Source organism: Elephas maximus, chromosome 25 (genome assembly GCF_024166365.1).
Source record: "Elephas maximus indicus isolate mEleMax1 chromosome 25, mEleMax1 primary haplotype, whole genome shotgun sequence".
NCBI lineage: Eukaryota > Metazoa > Chordata > Mammalia > Proboscidea > Elephantidae > Elephas > Elephas maximus.
Genome location: NC_064843.1, coordinates 62814110 through 62829746, shown reverse-complemented (window position 1 = coordinate 62829746; position 15637 = coordinate 62814110). Strand labels below are relative to the sequence as shown.

Sequence of the window (15637 nt, the reverse complement as noted above, 5' to 3'; positions counted from 1 at the left end):
GTGATTTTTTTTTTTTTTTTAATGATCACACATTTAAAAACACCACTCTGGGCAATGTAATGAGTGGGAACCTTTCCTACCGTGAGCAGTTGGCGGCAGGCCCCCCGCATCAGGCCTCAGAGCCTGATCCCTGCCACAGAGAGAGGGCGATGTGACCATAAAGCAGCACAGGGTGGTTCCCTCGGTTTTGTACGAGGTGGGGGTGCCCGGTCCAAGCAGCAGCAGGTAATAAGTCTCTCCTGACTCTACGCACCTGTGCGACAGGAGAGGTGAGGCACTTCCTAGCAGAGACTCAGTACTGTACTTTGGTGATCGGAAGTTACTGCAGCTCTTTCCCCAGGATAAATGCAGTCACCAATGACAACTTGGCCTTTGCATGTTTTCAGCCCTTTTCCAATCTGATGTAAAACCGAAGTAATAATGTTTCAGGAAGCACTGCCCAGAACCCAAGCGGGACCCTTCAAATCCATGCTGACCTCCCCGGAAGCTCCTAAATGGAAGTACCTTAACATGACCTTGAATTTTTCAGCTTGACAAAGAATATCAGAGAGGAATGGCACAGTCAGACAACCACTTTCAACACAGCTTGACCATAGCGTCAAAAGAATGAGGGGCTGAATGGACATTCTTAGAGGATTAATCCTCTTGAAGTAAAAGCTGAGAGCCCTTTTCACATGGAGCTTAAGGAGATGAGTTAGGCCAGGATGGGCACGTGGGGTGGGAAAAGTACTGGTGGAATGAACGCCTGAAAAAGATAGTCTTCTGGCCTGAATCTACAAGCGTTTAAGGAAACCCCCATTTTATGACTTCCATTTTTATTCATTCATTTGACAAACTAATGCCTATTATGTGCCAGATACTGTAATAGGTGATATGTTTTTAGGAAATTTAGCATAAACTGTATCATTTGCAACAACTAAAACTCACTTAGCACCGAAAAGTAAATTTGGAGTGAATACAAGGAAAACTGCCAGTGTGAGAGACTTCAGTTGGGGGGTATTAAGTAATTCAAAGGGAGAATTTCTCTCATAACCTAGATAAGCACTGCTTTAATTTTGGCTTAAGAGTCTCAAGAAAACACTGACCTGAATATCCTACTACCTGCACGTGGTCTCCGATGCCTAAATGTGCTCAGGCTTGCCTCATTGTATAAAGGGCACACTCTTGGTATAATCCGCATTTGGAAATTCTTGCAACCTGGCCACCTCTCTAGGCCTAGTACAAAGGAAACGAAAGATACAATTTTATTCATCATTGCTCTCAGGAGAGTTCTTGCAGGGTTCATCTTTTGTTATGATATACACTAATGTTTAACTGATTCAGACATCCTGACACAGTCGTCTTTCTTGTAAAGTGAGAGAGGAAGGAGGTGGAAGAGACAGAGCTCTGGGTTTTAATCCCCAAGTTTGAGTTCAATTCAAGTTCCACCATACTAGCTACATAGCCTTGAGCTTTCACTTAACCTTTCCAAGTTTCTCTTTGTCCATCTGCAGGCTAAGCTGCTAATAGTTACACCACGGGGCTGCTGTGAAGCTTACAGATGATGGAGGCTCAGTGAGGGTGAGGCCCAGTCTTTTGCTGCCCCTCCTATTTCCAGAATTCAGCCCAAGTAGTAACACACATGAATCGGTAACATTACTTACTGTGTGCATTACAGCCACACATAAATAGGTAACAAAATCAGTCTTTAACTTCTAGCTGGATTCTTATAAAACTGTGAACAACTAGACTAATAAAAGAGCCAGACTGTGATAACAACAGATCGATCATACAGGCTGTGGAAACACTTACTCTGAGTGTGTATGTTACTAGAGGAGCTCCATGTAAACCTTAGCAGAGACTGTGGAGCCTACGGTTCTGAAACTCACACATGGTCCTCATAATGATGATTAACAAAGCAGATGTCTTCGCAGTCACAATAAAGCCCCTCTGCAAGGAGACCTATGTTTTGGGGCATAACCAAATAAGAAAGGAAGATAAAGATATGAGAATGTCGATACATTTGACTCCACTGGTATACACAGAGAATCAGAGTCTCTCAGCAGTAGAAGGAATGTCAGAGTTCTCAGAAACAAGAATCTCTTCTCCACTGTCCCTCTAGAGAGTGGGATCCCTCCATGGTTCAACCTTCCAGCACAGAATCTCACACCTGGAAGGCACTCAGCTTGATTCTGCTAAAATGAATAGTTAAAAAATGCTTCCACCACTGAGCTGTGAGTTCCTTCCCTGCAGCACTCATAAAAAGGGCTTCTTGGGCTGCATTCTATAGCTATGCTTGATGAAGGCTCTTCCTGTACACGGCAGCCCCTCAAATATTTAAAGGTATATTCTGTGCCCTTCTCAAGTGAAGCATTCCCAGGCTCTTCAGCATTCCGAAAATAGGACGACTTCAGCTTTTCTCACCCATTCTGCCCAGCCTCCTGTGTCGGCTCCTGGATTGGTTCTTGACCTCTTTCTCTACCACATCCTTTCTGAAACGGCTGTAAAAAATTAAGACACACAGAAGGCCCCCATACTGAAGAATTAACTTCTGGAAGTTAATACTGGAACTTTGTAGTCATCAATTTGGAGAACAACTTTAACAAGTAGCTTTTGATCACAATGTCTAGTTTTAGTTACACTAAATTAAACAAAGCAATCTCATATAAAGCAACCTTATCCACAAGGGAGGTTCCCACAAAAAGGAACCATAAAAAAGGTTGAAGATTATATTAGTGTACAGAGAAAGCTTGTGCCCCTACTAGACTCATAGTTTTAAAAAGCATTCTACACACGTGTGTGAATATTTCCCATTCTAACAGGCTCCACAGAACATTAACGCTGTTGGAATTCCATTTTGAAACAGACGATACGTCATTTGAAACTCTAAGTGCACACTTTTAATGGGTCCACGTACTGAAAGTCTTCTACAAGTCTTCCACAAACTCTTGTACATTGTGCACGCCGCAGAGAGCAAGAGAGATTGTTCAGGGTTTGGTCACAAATGTGTTTTCTTTGAAGCATTCCCTGAGCTGAGCATTGTACGTACACATTCTGGGAGCTGCGTGCACCAGTCCAGCATCATTTGTGAGGAGGCATATCCAGGGGAAGACCGGTGCCCCGTACTGTCCTCAGCTGTGGGCACGCGGGGGTTACGGCACATGGGAACACAGGGGCAGATGTCTGGGCCTTGACCAATGAGACCTCCAGGAGCCACTTCCTCAGCCTTTTGGAATTCTTCCCTAAGGGTTTCTGCACCTTCAGAGGACTAACTGGAAGTTCCAAAAATATTACCAATCTTTCCTCAAGATTCCTTCTTGATGAGGTAAACAACCTTCTGGATTCAAATGATCAACTGTGTTTTCAAATGGAACTTTCTAGCACAAACTAAGCGCTATCTATGAGGAATTAGAGTAGCACAGCACTTGGGCCCCCAAGTGGCTATGACAGCTCAGGGAAGGGGAGCAGTTTCCAGAATCACAGAACAGAGGTGTCCAGGCCCGTCCTGGGACTCGTCTCAGGATTGTTCCCTTTGTCACACTTCATCCCCATCCCCCCATCCTCCTCATTCTTCTTTTCCTCTATGAGTTTCCTTTTAATTAGATGCCACTGGTTTGAAAATGTCGGGGTTAAGGCAGGAGAAGATCAATAATGGTACTAATATTCACATGAATATTATTGTAAATAATAGCTACCACATACTAAGTGCCGAGTACATGCCTGACATTTTCACAGTCACGATCTCATTTAAACTCTAAGACAACCACATCAGGTATTAATGTCTACTTTTCAAAAGTGGAGGCTCAGAGAAGTGAAGAAATGGGGCAGGGTGTGAAAATGCTGACACTGATGGCTGGGTCTAAAGCCCAGGCTCAACTCTTACATCTCCCCAGCCCCCAGGGATAGCTTCTGTGCCTTAGAATATTCTAGAAGGAATGCAGCCCATACAAACACAACCAACATGCACCTACACAAAGAGGAGAGCCTCAACAGAAACTCATAAAGGGGCCGACAGACTCCATCTTAAATCAAACTACACATCCACCTTAACCCACCAAGCCCCACGCATCTGTGTTTGTCCTACTGTGGTGGTTTGGGTGGTGCTCTGATGCTGGAAACTATGCCACCGGTATTTCAAATACCAACGGGGTCACCCATGGTGGAGAGATTTCAGCAGAGCTTCCATGCTAAGACACACTAGGAAGAAGAACTCGGTGGCCTACTTCTGAGGAAACTAGCCAGTGAAAACCTTATGAGTTACAGCAGAACACTGTCTGATACAGTGCTGGAAGATGAGTCCCTCAGGTTGGAAGGCACCCAAAATACAACTGGGGAAGAGCTGCCTCTCAAAGTAGAGTCGATCTTGATGTGGATGGAGTCAAGCTTTCAGGACCTTCATTTGCTGATGTGGCATGACTCAAAATGAGAAGAAACAACTGCAAACATCCATCAATAATCAGAATGTGGCAAGTGTGAAGTATGAATCTAGGAAAACTGGAAGTTGCCAAAAATGAAATGCATAAACATTGATATGCTAGGCATTAGTAAGCTGAAATGGACTGGTACTGGCCATTTTGAATCAGACAATCATATGGTTTACTATATTTGGAATGACAAATTGAAGAGGAATGCCATCAGGTTCACTGTCAAAAAGAACATTTCAGGATCTATCCTGAAGTACAATGCTGTCAGTGACAGAATAATATCCACACGCCTACAAGAAAGAACAGCTAATATGACTGTTATTCAAATTTACACAGCCACCACTAAGGCCTAAGATGAAGAAATTAAAGATTTTTACCAACTTCTGCAGTCTGAAATTGATCAATCATGCGATCAAGATGCACTGATAATTACTGGTGACTGGAATGCAAAAGTTGGAAACAGAGAAGTAGGATCAATAGTTGGAAAATAAGGCCTTGGTGATAGAAACAATGCCTGAGATCACACAATAGAGTTTTGTACGACCAAGGACTTCTTCACTGCAAATACCGTTTTTCAACAACATAAATGGTGACTATACACATGGACCTCACCAGATGGAATACACAGGAATCAACTGACTATATCTGTGGAAACAGATGATAGAAAACCTCTATATTATCAGTCAGAACAAGGTGAGGGGCCAACTAAGGAACAGACCATCAACGGCTCATATGCAAGTTCAAACGTTGAAGCTGAAGAAAATCAGAACTCCACAAGAGCCAAAATATGCCCTTGAGTATATCCCACCTGAATTTAGAGACCATCTTGTGAACATACTGGAGGCACTGAACACTAATGACCAAAGACCAGACGAGTTGTGGAACAACATCAAGGACATCATACCTGAAGAAAGTAAGAGGTCATTAAAAAGACAGTAAAGAAAGAAAAGACCAAAATGGGTGTCAGAAGAGACTCTGAAACTTGCTCTTGAATGAAGAGTAGCTAAAGTGAAAGAAACAAATTATGAAGTAAAAAAGCTGAACAGAAGACTTCAAAGGGTGGCTCACGAAGACAAAATATTATAATGAAATGTGCAAAGAACTGGAGTTAGAAAACCAAAAGGGAAGAACACACGCAGCATTTCTCAAGCTGAAAGACCTGAAGAAAAAATACAAGTCTCGAATAGCAATACTGAAGGATTCTACAGGGAAAATATTGAAATTTCGCAGGAAGCATCAAAAGAAGATGGAAGGAATATACAGTCACTGTATCAACCATTTCAGGAGGTGGCATATGATCAAGAAACGATGGTATTGAAGGAAGAAGTCCAAACTGCACTGAAGGCATTGGCGAAAAACAAGGCTTCAGGAACTGACGGAATATCAATTGAGATGTTTCAACAAATGGACGCAGCACTGGAAGCATTCACTCATCTATGCCAAGAAATTTGGAAGACAGGTACTTGGCCAAGTGACTGGAAGACATCCATATTTGTGCTCGTTCCAAAGAAAGGTGAGCCAACAGAATGTGGAAATTATTGGACAGCATCATTAATATCACATACAAGTAAAATTTTGCTAAAGATCACCCAAAAGTGGCTGCCAGATTCAGAAGAGAACGTAGAATAAGGGATATCATTGCTGATGTCAGATGGATCCCGGCTGAAAGCAGAGAACATCAGAAAGATGTTTACCTGTATTTTTTTTGACTATGCAAAGGTATCCGACTGTTTGGATCATAACAAATTATGGATAACATCGTGAAGAATGGGAATTTCAGAACACTTAATTGTGTTCATGAGGAACCTGTACATAGATCAAGAGGCAGTCGTTCGAACAGAACAAGGGGATACGGTGTGGTTTAGGCGATACGGCGTGGTTTAAAGCCAGGAAAGGTGCGCGTCAGGGTTGTATGCTTTCACCATGCTTATTCAATCTATATACTGAGCAAACAATACGAGAAGGTTGACTATATGAAGAAGAATGTGGCACCAAGATTGGAGGAAGATTTATTAACAACCTGTGATATGCAGATGACACAACCTTGCCTGCTGAAAGCAAAGAAGACTTGAAGCACTTACTGATGAAGATCAAAGGCTATAGCCTTCATTATGGATTACACCTCAACATAAACCAAAAAAAAAGAAACGAAACCCGCTGCCATCGAGTCAATTCCAACTCATAGAAACCCTACAGGGCAGAGTAGAACTGCCCCATTGAGTTTCCAAGGAGCGCCTGGGGAATTCAAACTGCTGACCTTTTGGTCAGCAGCCGTAGCACTTAACCACTATGCCATCAGGGTTTCCCCTCAGCATAAAGAAAACAAAAATCCTCACAACTGGACCAATAAGCAACATCATGATAAACAAAGATTGAAGTTGTAAGGATTTCATTTTACTTGGATCCACAATCAACATCCTGGAAGCAGCAGTCAAGAAATCAAACAGCATATTGTATTGGGCAAATCTGCTGCAAAAGATCTCTTTAAAGTGTTCAAAAGCAAAGACGTCACCTGAGGACTAAGGTGTGCCTGACCCAAGCCATGGTGCTTTCAGTTGCCTCATATGCATGTAAAAGCTGGACAACGAATAAGGAAGACCAAAGAGGAATTGCCCTTTGAATTGTGGTGTTGGCGAAGAATACTGAATATACCATAGACTGCCAGAAGAACAAACAGATCTGTCTTGAAAGAAGTACACCCAGAATGCTCCTTAGAAGCAAGGATGGTGAAGCTTCATCTCACATACTTTGGACATGTTAGCAGGAGGGACCGGTCGCCAGAGACGGACATCATTCTTGGTAAAGTGGAGGGTCAGCGAAAGAGAGGAAGACCCTCAAGGAGATGGACTGACTTAGTGTCTGCAACAGTGGGCTCACGCATGACAGTTACTGTGAGGATGGCTCAGGACCAGGCAGTGTTCTGTTCTGTTGTATACAGGGTCGCTATGAGTCAGAACCAACTGGAAGGAACCTAAGGACAACAGCCCTACCAAAAACCAAATCTCCAAATAATTATGCCAAAAGACACAAAAACCTAATAAAGGGATGATGGCCAAGTATTTAGAAATGGAATAGCTGCAGTAACAGACACGGCCGACAGTACTGAGCCAGCTGCGGTGCCGGAGGCCCTCAGACATGGACTTCATGGGAGGGTGGCAGGTGGGAGCAAAGAAGGAAGGGGGTGCGGTGTCAAGGTTAGAACAGCAATACTGTAACAAAGTAAATGGATTTGAATTTTTTTTTCATATTTATAAATGTCTAATTCTATGCCCCACTAATAACAGGCAAAAAGCATTTTTTTAAACTGCCAACTATCGATAAATCAATGGCAGGTTGCTGAAATTACGGTTCCTTTACAATTGCTCATATCACTTCTAGGCACACTGTAACTCCTTCTGCATGAGGAGAGGGAAAATCTGAGACCCCAGTACTTAACCATCTCTTCTCTTACAAAGAAAACTTATGAGAAAATGACGTTAGCATTAATTTTGGGGAGAGTCACCTCCTCCCACCAAGGAATAAGTGTAAAGAATATGTGTAAAACGAAGTAAGGATGGGCACCTGGGTCACTTCCTACTTCGCCCCAGTAAGGTCTTCATAATTTTAACAGAAATAAATTTAGAGACCATTAGATATGTCTACATTCCAACATAAATAAAGGGAAAAGCATACAAATGACTTCTTGGTTATCTGCAGTTTGGGATCACCTACACTTCTATTAATAAAAATAATCAAGAGGGGACCCTACCAGAGTTTTCTCAAGATGAAAAACAAAAATGCAATTAAAAATATCATTGGGACATATGTTTAAAGGAAAAGAAAACTCTGGAATGAAATATTATCTAACGCAGAATATATACAATAAAAAAAAATGCTCCTCTATAAACTCCTTTTTTAAAAGCAGAGCTCATCACAGAAACATGGATTTGAATTAATCACCACGCCACGAAGCGCGCTGCCATAAAAGAGCCGTTCTTCTCTGCTTACAGACGACAGCAAAACCACCCCAGATGCGGAGGCGTGCATCAGGACCTCTGCGCGTAGTGTATTTACGTGTATAAATACTTACAGTCAAACCTTTGGGTTCATAATGAGGTAGTGTACCACTTTACAAAATAAGGTGCTAGTAAATTCAGATGTACGCCAAACAGAACTCTGTCCAGAACACTAATTGCTGCCGTTGATATCCTGAAACTAAAATGTGTAATGATATCACACAGATTCCATCTGAACAAGTCTAATGCATCTGCTCTGCAGAAATCCTAACAGGTCTTGAGGAAACCTTAGTGCTAACATGCTTAAATGAGCAGACAGGCTTTGTAACTGAACACAAGCAAGCTTCCTATCTGGCACTTTTTCTTCCTGCTCTTTTCTAATGATGAACATTTACAATTATTACAGGAAGGAAAAGAATCAAGTCAGAAACATCTGTAGTTTGCCTCATGATGACGGGGTGTTCCCCACAGAGACTGACCCTTTCACACAGCGCAGGAGCTGAAAGGCTGAGTGAGGGATGACACTGGTGTGTAAACGCATAACCTGATTGCGAGGAATTCAACAGACACCGTTATTTTCCACCTGGTTTATGTTAACATACACTCGTACTTTAGGACCTTATGGTTAATCTCCTGCTCCCACGTACAGTCGTTGAACATACTTGCTGTTAGCGGGTCCGCAAACCACTAAGCTGTTTCCATTATATGGTAAGGTTCAGTCCTGTGTTTGAAACTCTTAGGCAACTTATCATTTTTACCTGTGATTGGAATCTTTGTTCCCACACTTTCTTCCTTGCTCTCGTCTCTGCATCTGCTTGAAACTTCTAAAATTAGAACACATGATAACACATGATAAAAATGTATTCCATGGCTATACTTATAGGACAGGCCTTTGTTTTGGTTTTTAACTGCCGCTTCTTTTCACTGCCTCCTTTCCCTCCTATTTCTGGTTATTTTATTTTGTTTGAAATAGTACTGTTCCTAAAAAGGAAACCTATTCTAAATCTAAGGTAGCTCTGTGTGCTTTCGTGTAAAACCACCTAGCCTGACCCCTATCAAACTTGGTGAGACGGAAGACAAGCGCACCTCAAATCCTGCGTGTGCACCAGCTTCGGAGTCCACCCTGAGCAGCTCACAGCTGTCTTGAAAACACCATTGGGCAGGTCACTGGTTGTTTTAAGAGAATACTAAAATAATCACAATTTCTGGATGCTAGAAGTTGTTTTTTTAAAATTTTTCGGGTATAAATTCATTGCTTCTTAATCATCTGTTTAGACTTTAATGAGGTCCTAATATAATTTTAAAAATGTTTAAAAATCATGAATTATTTCCATTAAGTGATACCAAAAACTTGACAGAACTTTTACGGAATCATCTTCATCTCTGTGGGATGATCAAAATTATCTTCTGCCAAGAGGTGAGTTCTGTTGAGATTTCATACCCATACACCCAGTGCCGTCGAGTCAATCCCGACTCATAGCGACCCTATAGGACAGAATAGAACTGCCCGACAGAGTTTCCAAGAAGCACATGGCGGATTCAAACTGCTGACCCTCTGGTTAGCAGCTGTAGCTCTTAACCTCTACGCCACCAGGGTTTCCAAGATTTCATATAAACACCTATTTTACGAGAAATTCAGCAGAACAACAGATCTACAATGAGGTTCCAATTCCTGTTAGACTAAAGAAGAACATACTTATTGGAGGGTGGTACAAAACAAATAACTTATTATGCACGTTAAAATCTAGAGATATTCTCTGGCTCGTTTTATTTTAAAGGTATACATTTGAGAAAGAGGGTGTCACGGCGACTCTGAACGCATTTTTGCTGTGGACAGACCTTCTAACAATAGTTACCTTGTTTCCTCGTATGAACACTGCTGAGCCATAGACTGAGGTTTGCTTCCTTCACTCCGCCATTGTCACTCAGAACAGACGGCAAGCTACAAGAGGATTCACTGCTGTGAATAGATGACCTATCCTCACACTCTTCTGTACGGGCTTTTTTCAATAATGCTGTTGCCTACGGTGTTGAAAAGAAAGCACAAAGAAATAAAAACAAACTGTAGCCACATTCCCCTTGGTCTCAAAGACTCAGCCTTCAAACGTAATTTCAGGTTAAGCTTTACTTAGGATTTAATTTGTTTTCTTGACATTTAACAGAAATTAAAACGTCTTCAAGATAAATTAACATCTGATTATTTTCCAGCATAATTTAATTCTTTACAACAATTTACACTCACAATAATACAGTTTTTGGAGGACTGAATCTTATGCAATGAGGAAGTGTTCTTCTATTTGTGAAGTGTGTATATGACATATAAACACCTCTGAATTTTTTTCCTCCTCAATCTGGGCTGGTCCATCCCTTGTGCGCATGCAAAAGTTAGAGCCCCAGGCCTCCTTTCTTGAGGAAAGATTTACTTGTTCACTGCATGTGTCCTGTTTTCTAGGCATGTAAGACAGAGTTGACTTGATTTGAGAAATGGATCTAGAAAAGTGTGATCTTGTGGTATCCCCATCTTTCTAGAAGCAATCCTTGAGCTTCCCCTAAAACGGGGAAGATTGCAGAAAAACTTTCTGGCTGAGGAGGATGCACTGAGCAAAAAGATAACCGGTGTTATTCTAAACCAGAACCTCACCAAGGACAGAGACGGTCTGCACTCTGCCTCTAAGTCTGCCACAAGCTTGGGGAAACTTACCGGCTACACTGCCTGTTTTACTTTGAAGAGTTCTGGTGGCGCTCTTTGGTTAAGAGCTTAGCTGCTAACCGAAAGGCTGGCAGTTCAAATCCACCAGGTGCTCACTGGAAAACCTGTGGGGCAGTTCTACCCTGTCATACAGGGTCACTATGAATTGGAATTGACTCGACGGCAACAGGTTTTTTTTTTTTTTTAATTCTCTTAGGAACCCTGGTGGCACACTGGTTAAAGTGCTTGGCTGCTAACTGAAGGGTTAGCTGTTTGAACCCCTCGGCGCTTCCAAGGGCAGTAGGCTTCCGTAAGATCTGCAGCCTTGGAAACCCAGTGGGGGCAGCTCTATTCTGTCCTATAGGATAGCTATACGTTGGAATCGCCTTGATGGCAATTGCTTTAAATTGTCTTAGCCCTATCACCTCGTGTGTCCTTGGCAGGGAGGCGGGCAGATTTGATTATAGCCAACTTGAGAGGTGGAGAAAAAGTGGCAGTTAATGGGACTTGGGTTAGTACCTGTGTCTCTTAATTTCAGCACTTTTTCCCCAAAAATAAAAACACACGGGTAACAAGAACTAAACTTTTAGTTGCTGTTGTTAGGTGCCGTCGAGTTGGTTCCGACTCACAGCAACAGAACAAAACTTCCTGCACCATCCTGACAATCGGTGCTGTGTTTGAGCTCACTGTTGCAGCCACTGTGTCAACCCATCTGGTTGAGGGTCTTCCTCTTTTTCGCTGACCCTCTACTTCACCAAGCATGATGCCCTTCTCCAGGGACTGGTCCCTCCTGATAACATGTCCAAAGTACATAAGACAAAGTCTTGGCATCCTCACTTCTAAGGAGAATTCTGGCCATGCTTCTTCCAAGACAGATTTGTTTGTTCTTTTGGCAGTCCACGGTATATCCAATATTCTTCACCAAAACCATAATTCAAAGGCATCAATTCTTTGGTCTTCCTTATTGACTGTTCAGCTTTCATGTGCATACGAAGCGACTGAAACTACCCTGCCTTGGGTTGGGTGCACCTTAGTCCTCAAAGCGGTATCTTTGCTTTTTAATACTTGAAGAAGGTCTTTTGCAGCAGATTTGCCCAGTGCAATACCTTGTTTGATTTTTTGACTGCTGCTTCCAGGATGTTGATCCAAGTAAAATAAAATCCTTGACAACTTCAATATTTTCTCTGTTTATCATGATGTTGCTTATTGGCCCAGTTATGAGGATCTTTGTTTTCTTTATGCTGGGGTGTAATCCATACTGAAGGCTTTTAGTAGACGACCAATTATCACATAGTTATGGTGCCAAGTGTATGTTTCTCTCTCCCTTCCTGCTCAGCAGTAATAATGTGCCTAGGTAGAGGCAGCCTCACAGGTATGCTGGCCTTTCACTGGTACATGACCACGATGGCAAATACAGGGCAGTGTCCGACCCCCCTGTAGGGGATGAATGTGGGGCTTTACAAGTCAACATGGACAACGCCCAGGCCATCTTCAGTACAAGAGTGAAGAGGTAACAATGTAATCACCCAGTGAACAAGCGGAAACGATAATCTTCCCTTGTGATTCACATGAAAGGAAAGTGGCTGAAGGTGCCCTGAGGAGGAATCAGGGATTCATTTCCTCAAGAGCTTAGCCAAAGGACTTGGCATCAAACTAGCCTTGAAGTCAGGAACTGTGTTCCAGTTTTAGAAGCAGGAGCTTTTCTTCTATTTCTATAAAATTGTGTCCCTGGATTTCACTCCAGTTGTGGTAACTGTTGGGATGGTCTGCTCAGTATCCACATTTCTGTAGACTGTAGCTCAGGTAAAGAGTTCCACCCTGGAAGTACGGGCCAAGGCTGGTTCCCATCGCTGGCTGCCATACTCCTCCAATCCCAGCTGTCACATAGACCACTGACTGTACTGCTTTCAGAATCTGTCCAGGAAGACAGAATGAAGAGTAGATACCACCTCCTAGCACTGCCGTCTCTCAACTGCCGGTATACCCTGTGGACCATTTTAGACATGTCTTATTTCTAGGTTTTCACCCCTCCTGATCTAGTCTGTCTGTTCCCACAGAAGGTCAAGTTCCTATTTTGTGTGTCCAATACCCTGGATATATGACAAGCATTTTAAAATATGAACAAAAAGAACTGGCTCAAATTCTATAGTGAAAACTGTAATTTTCTATATCTGAGATTTAAAATAATCCAGATATTCCATGAGAGCTTCAAATATATTTCTATCACACATTGTCTTACACAACAGCTTTAACTAATAATCTCATAGAATTTTAGGCAATGTAAAATAAACAACTGTCCTAGCTATGTAGTGTTGCTATAAGGGAAATACTACAAGTGGATGGCTTTAACGAAGGGAAATTTATTCCCTCACAGCCTACTAGGCTAGAAGTCCAAATTCAGGGCATTAGTCCAGGGGAAGGCTTTCTCTCTCTGTCAGCTCTGGAGGGAGATCCTTGTCATCAATCTTCCCCTGGTCTAGGAGCTTCTCCGTGCAGGAACCTCAGGTCCAAGGGATGTGCTATACTCCCGGCACTGCTTTTTTCGCAGTATGAGGTCCCTCTCTCTGTTCCCTTCCCTTTCCTTTCATCTCTTGTAAGCTAAAAGGTGGTGCAGGCCATACCCCAGAGAAACTCCCTTTACACTGGATCAGGGATGTGACCTTAGTAAGGGTGTTACAATCCCATCCTAATCCTCTTTAACATAATCTAATCTTGCCTCATTAACCACAGGCAGAGATTAGGATTCACAACATACAGGAAAATTACAATCACAAAATGGAGAACCACCACAAAATACTGGGAATCATGGCCTAAACCAGTTGACATATATTTTGGGGGACACACCTCAATCCATGACAACAACTTTATCATTCTTCCCCTCCCCTGAATGCTGAAATGGTTTTGGATTATCAATGACTCAGACTGCTTCTCACTGGTTCCTCCATGATGGCACACAATGCTTTCGTGTATCACTTTCATGTAAGACCATATTTGCTTTAGCTGGGTTCCCACTGGGCTTGGCAAGAACCCAGAAGAAAATGCAATCATACTGCAAATGTCTCTGCTAGTCCTTGTACCACTACTGCGGCGGTGCTCAGAATCCTCCACAACGAGGCAGGTAGAGTGGTGGCCATATTACAGAGTTCACTTTATTTAGTCTATTTTACCCTACTCATCTTCACTACTCAGAACTCAGCTGCAGGATTTCTCCTATTTTTTTTCCATACGGATGTTTATAAAACAACTTGTCTTTTGAACAATCTGTGTAGAAATTGCTAAATGGGAAGCTAATTTGCTGTGTAAACTTCCACCAAAAACATAAGATATTCAAAAAAGAAAAAGAAGAACTTGTGTTTTAAGACAATTCTGTAGATAATTTCTCAAAGACGAGCATCTTATATGTATAACGATTTTGGTGGATGGTCAAACTGTAACATAAGGATCGTTGGCTTGGCTCTACTGGACCATGGAGCTCACAGAGAGCAGAGGGCCTATCCATGGGTCATCGGAAAAGGAATCCACAATGTAAGTCCCTAACAAGCAGTGAACAATGATGAACAGGGACAGAAACCAATGTCACCCTCAGTCAAGGAAAGTCAAAAGCAACTGCTGCAGAGTCAGGACAGACATCTGTAATACACTCTCAAGGTGTACTGTTCGCAGATCTTTTAGAAAGGAATATTTCTAAGGAAGCCCCCAATTTGAGGGAGCTGTAAGTCTGAGACTGACAACACTGACTCACACCTGCAAAGGAGCAAAGGCCTAGAGAAGATTTAACAAGCTGCTGCTGTACACATCTCATACTGGGGTTGAATGGGCTCTGCAAATTGGAGCCCAGTATCTGAAAAATGCCACCATACGATGTTATCATAAGCCTTTCTGATAGCGCTTATGATGGGCCATGCATGGGTCTCAACTTATCTGTTAGCTAATAAAGGCTCTCCTTGAATTACAGGCATTTGGAGCCCAGGAAGGAAGACTAGGAGACTGTTTCCCTGTTCAGAGATGCCCAACCCTAAGGGAACATCAACAAACTAGCCCCTCACGTTTCTGCCTTCCCAGCAGTCAGGAGAAAGGGCTTGGAAGCTAAATGCCAAGCCACACGGTATCTGCAGAATGACTAACGCTGATACCTCCGTGTTTTAGATCTCCTAAAAGATAAATCGCCCTATGAATTACACTTAAGAGTACTCCTAGAATTACTGGCTCAATTCTACTAGAATTTTTGTCTAAGTTCATTTTCAGTATCGATCCTACTATGTCTAGAGCCCCAAGAGTCACCTAGCCCGGCTCTTAATTTATATTCAGAAACTTAACAATTGTGATATTCAAATGTATAAACAGATGGGCGAAGATATTAATGGAAAAGATATATATCTAAAACACCATTAACAAAATTAAAGGTAAAAATCAAGTTGTTAAAAATATTGCCTACAAATTTATATAGAAAGAGTATTTACAAGCCAACAAGGAAAATAGTACTAACCTAATAGAAAAATGAGCAAAGAACATGAACTGGCAAATTATAAAAGAAGAAATAGAAATGGATG

General features: G+C 42.2%; 1 protein-coding gene across 17 annotated transcripts in view; it reads right to left on the bottom strand.

The window, feature by feature from the left end:
- The window catches only part of KIZ (kizuna centrosomal protein), a 172486-nt gene that overhangs the window by 40030 nt on the left and 116819 nt on the right, over positions 1 to 15637 (bottom strand). For 7 of the 17 annotated variants that reach the window (XM_049870118.1, XM_049870113.1, XM_049870111.1 and 4 more), the window contains 4 exons: positions 10255 to 10420; positions 9157 to 9222; positions 1086 to 1215; positions 81 to 253 (listed from right to left, as the gene is read on the bottom strand). In XM_049870118.1, the coding sequence (XP_049726075.1) occupies positions 81 to 253; positions 1086 to 1215; positions 9157 to 9222; positions 10255 to 10420 (535 nt within the window). The other 10 variants (XM_049870115.1, XM_049870117.1, XM_049870126.1 and 7 more) reach the window with 7 other exon arrangements.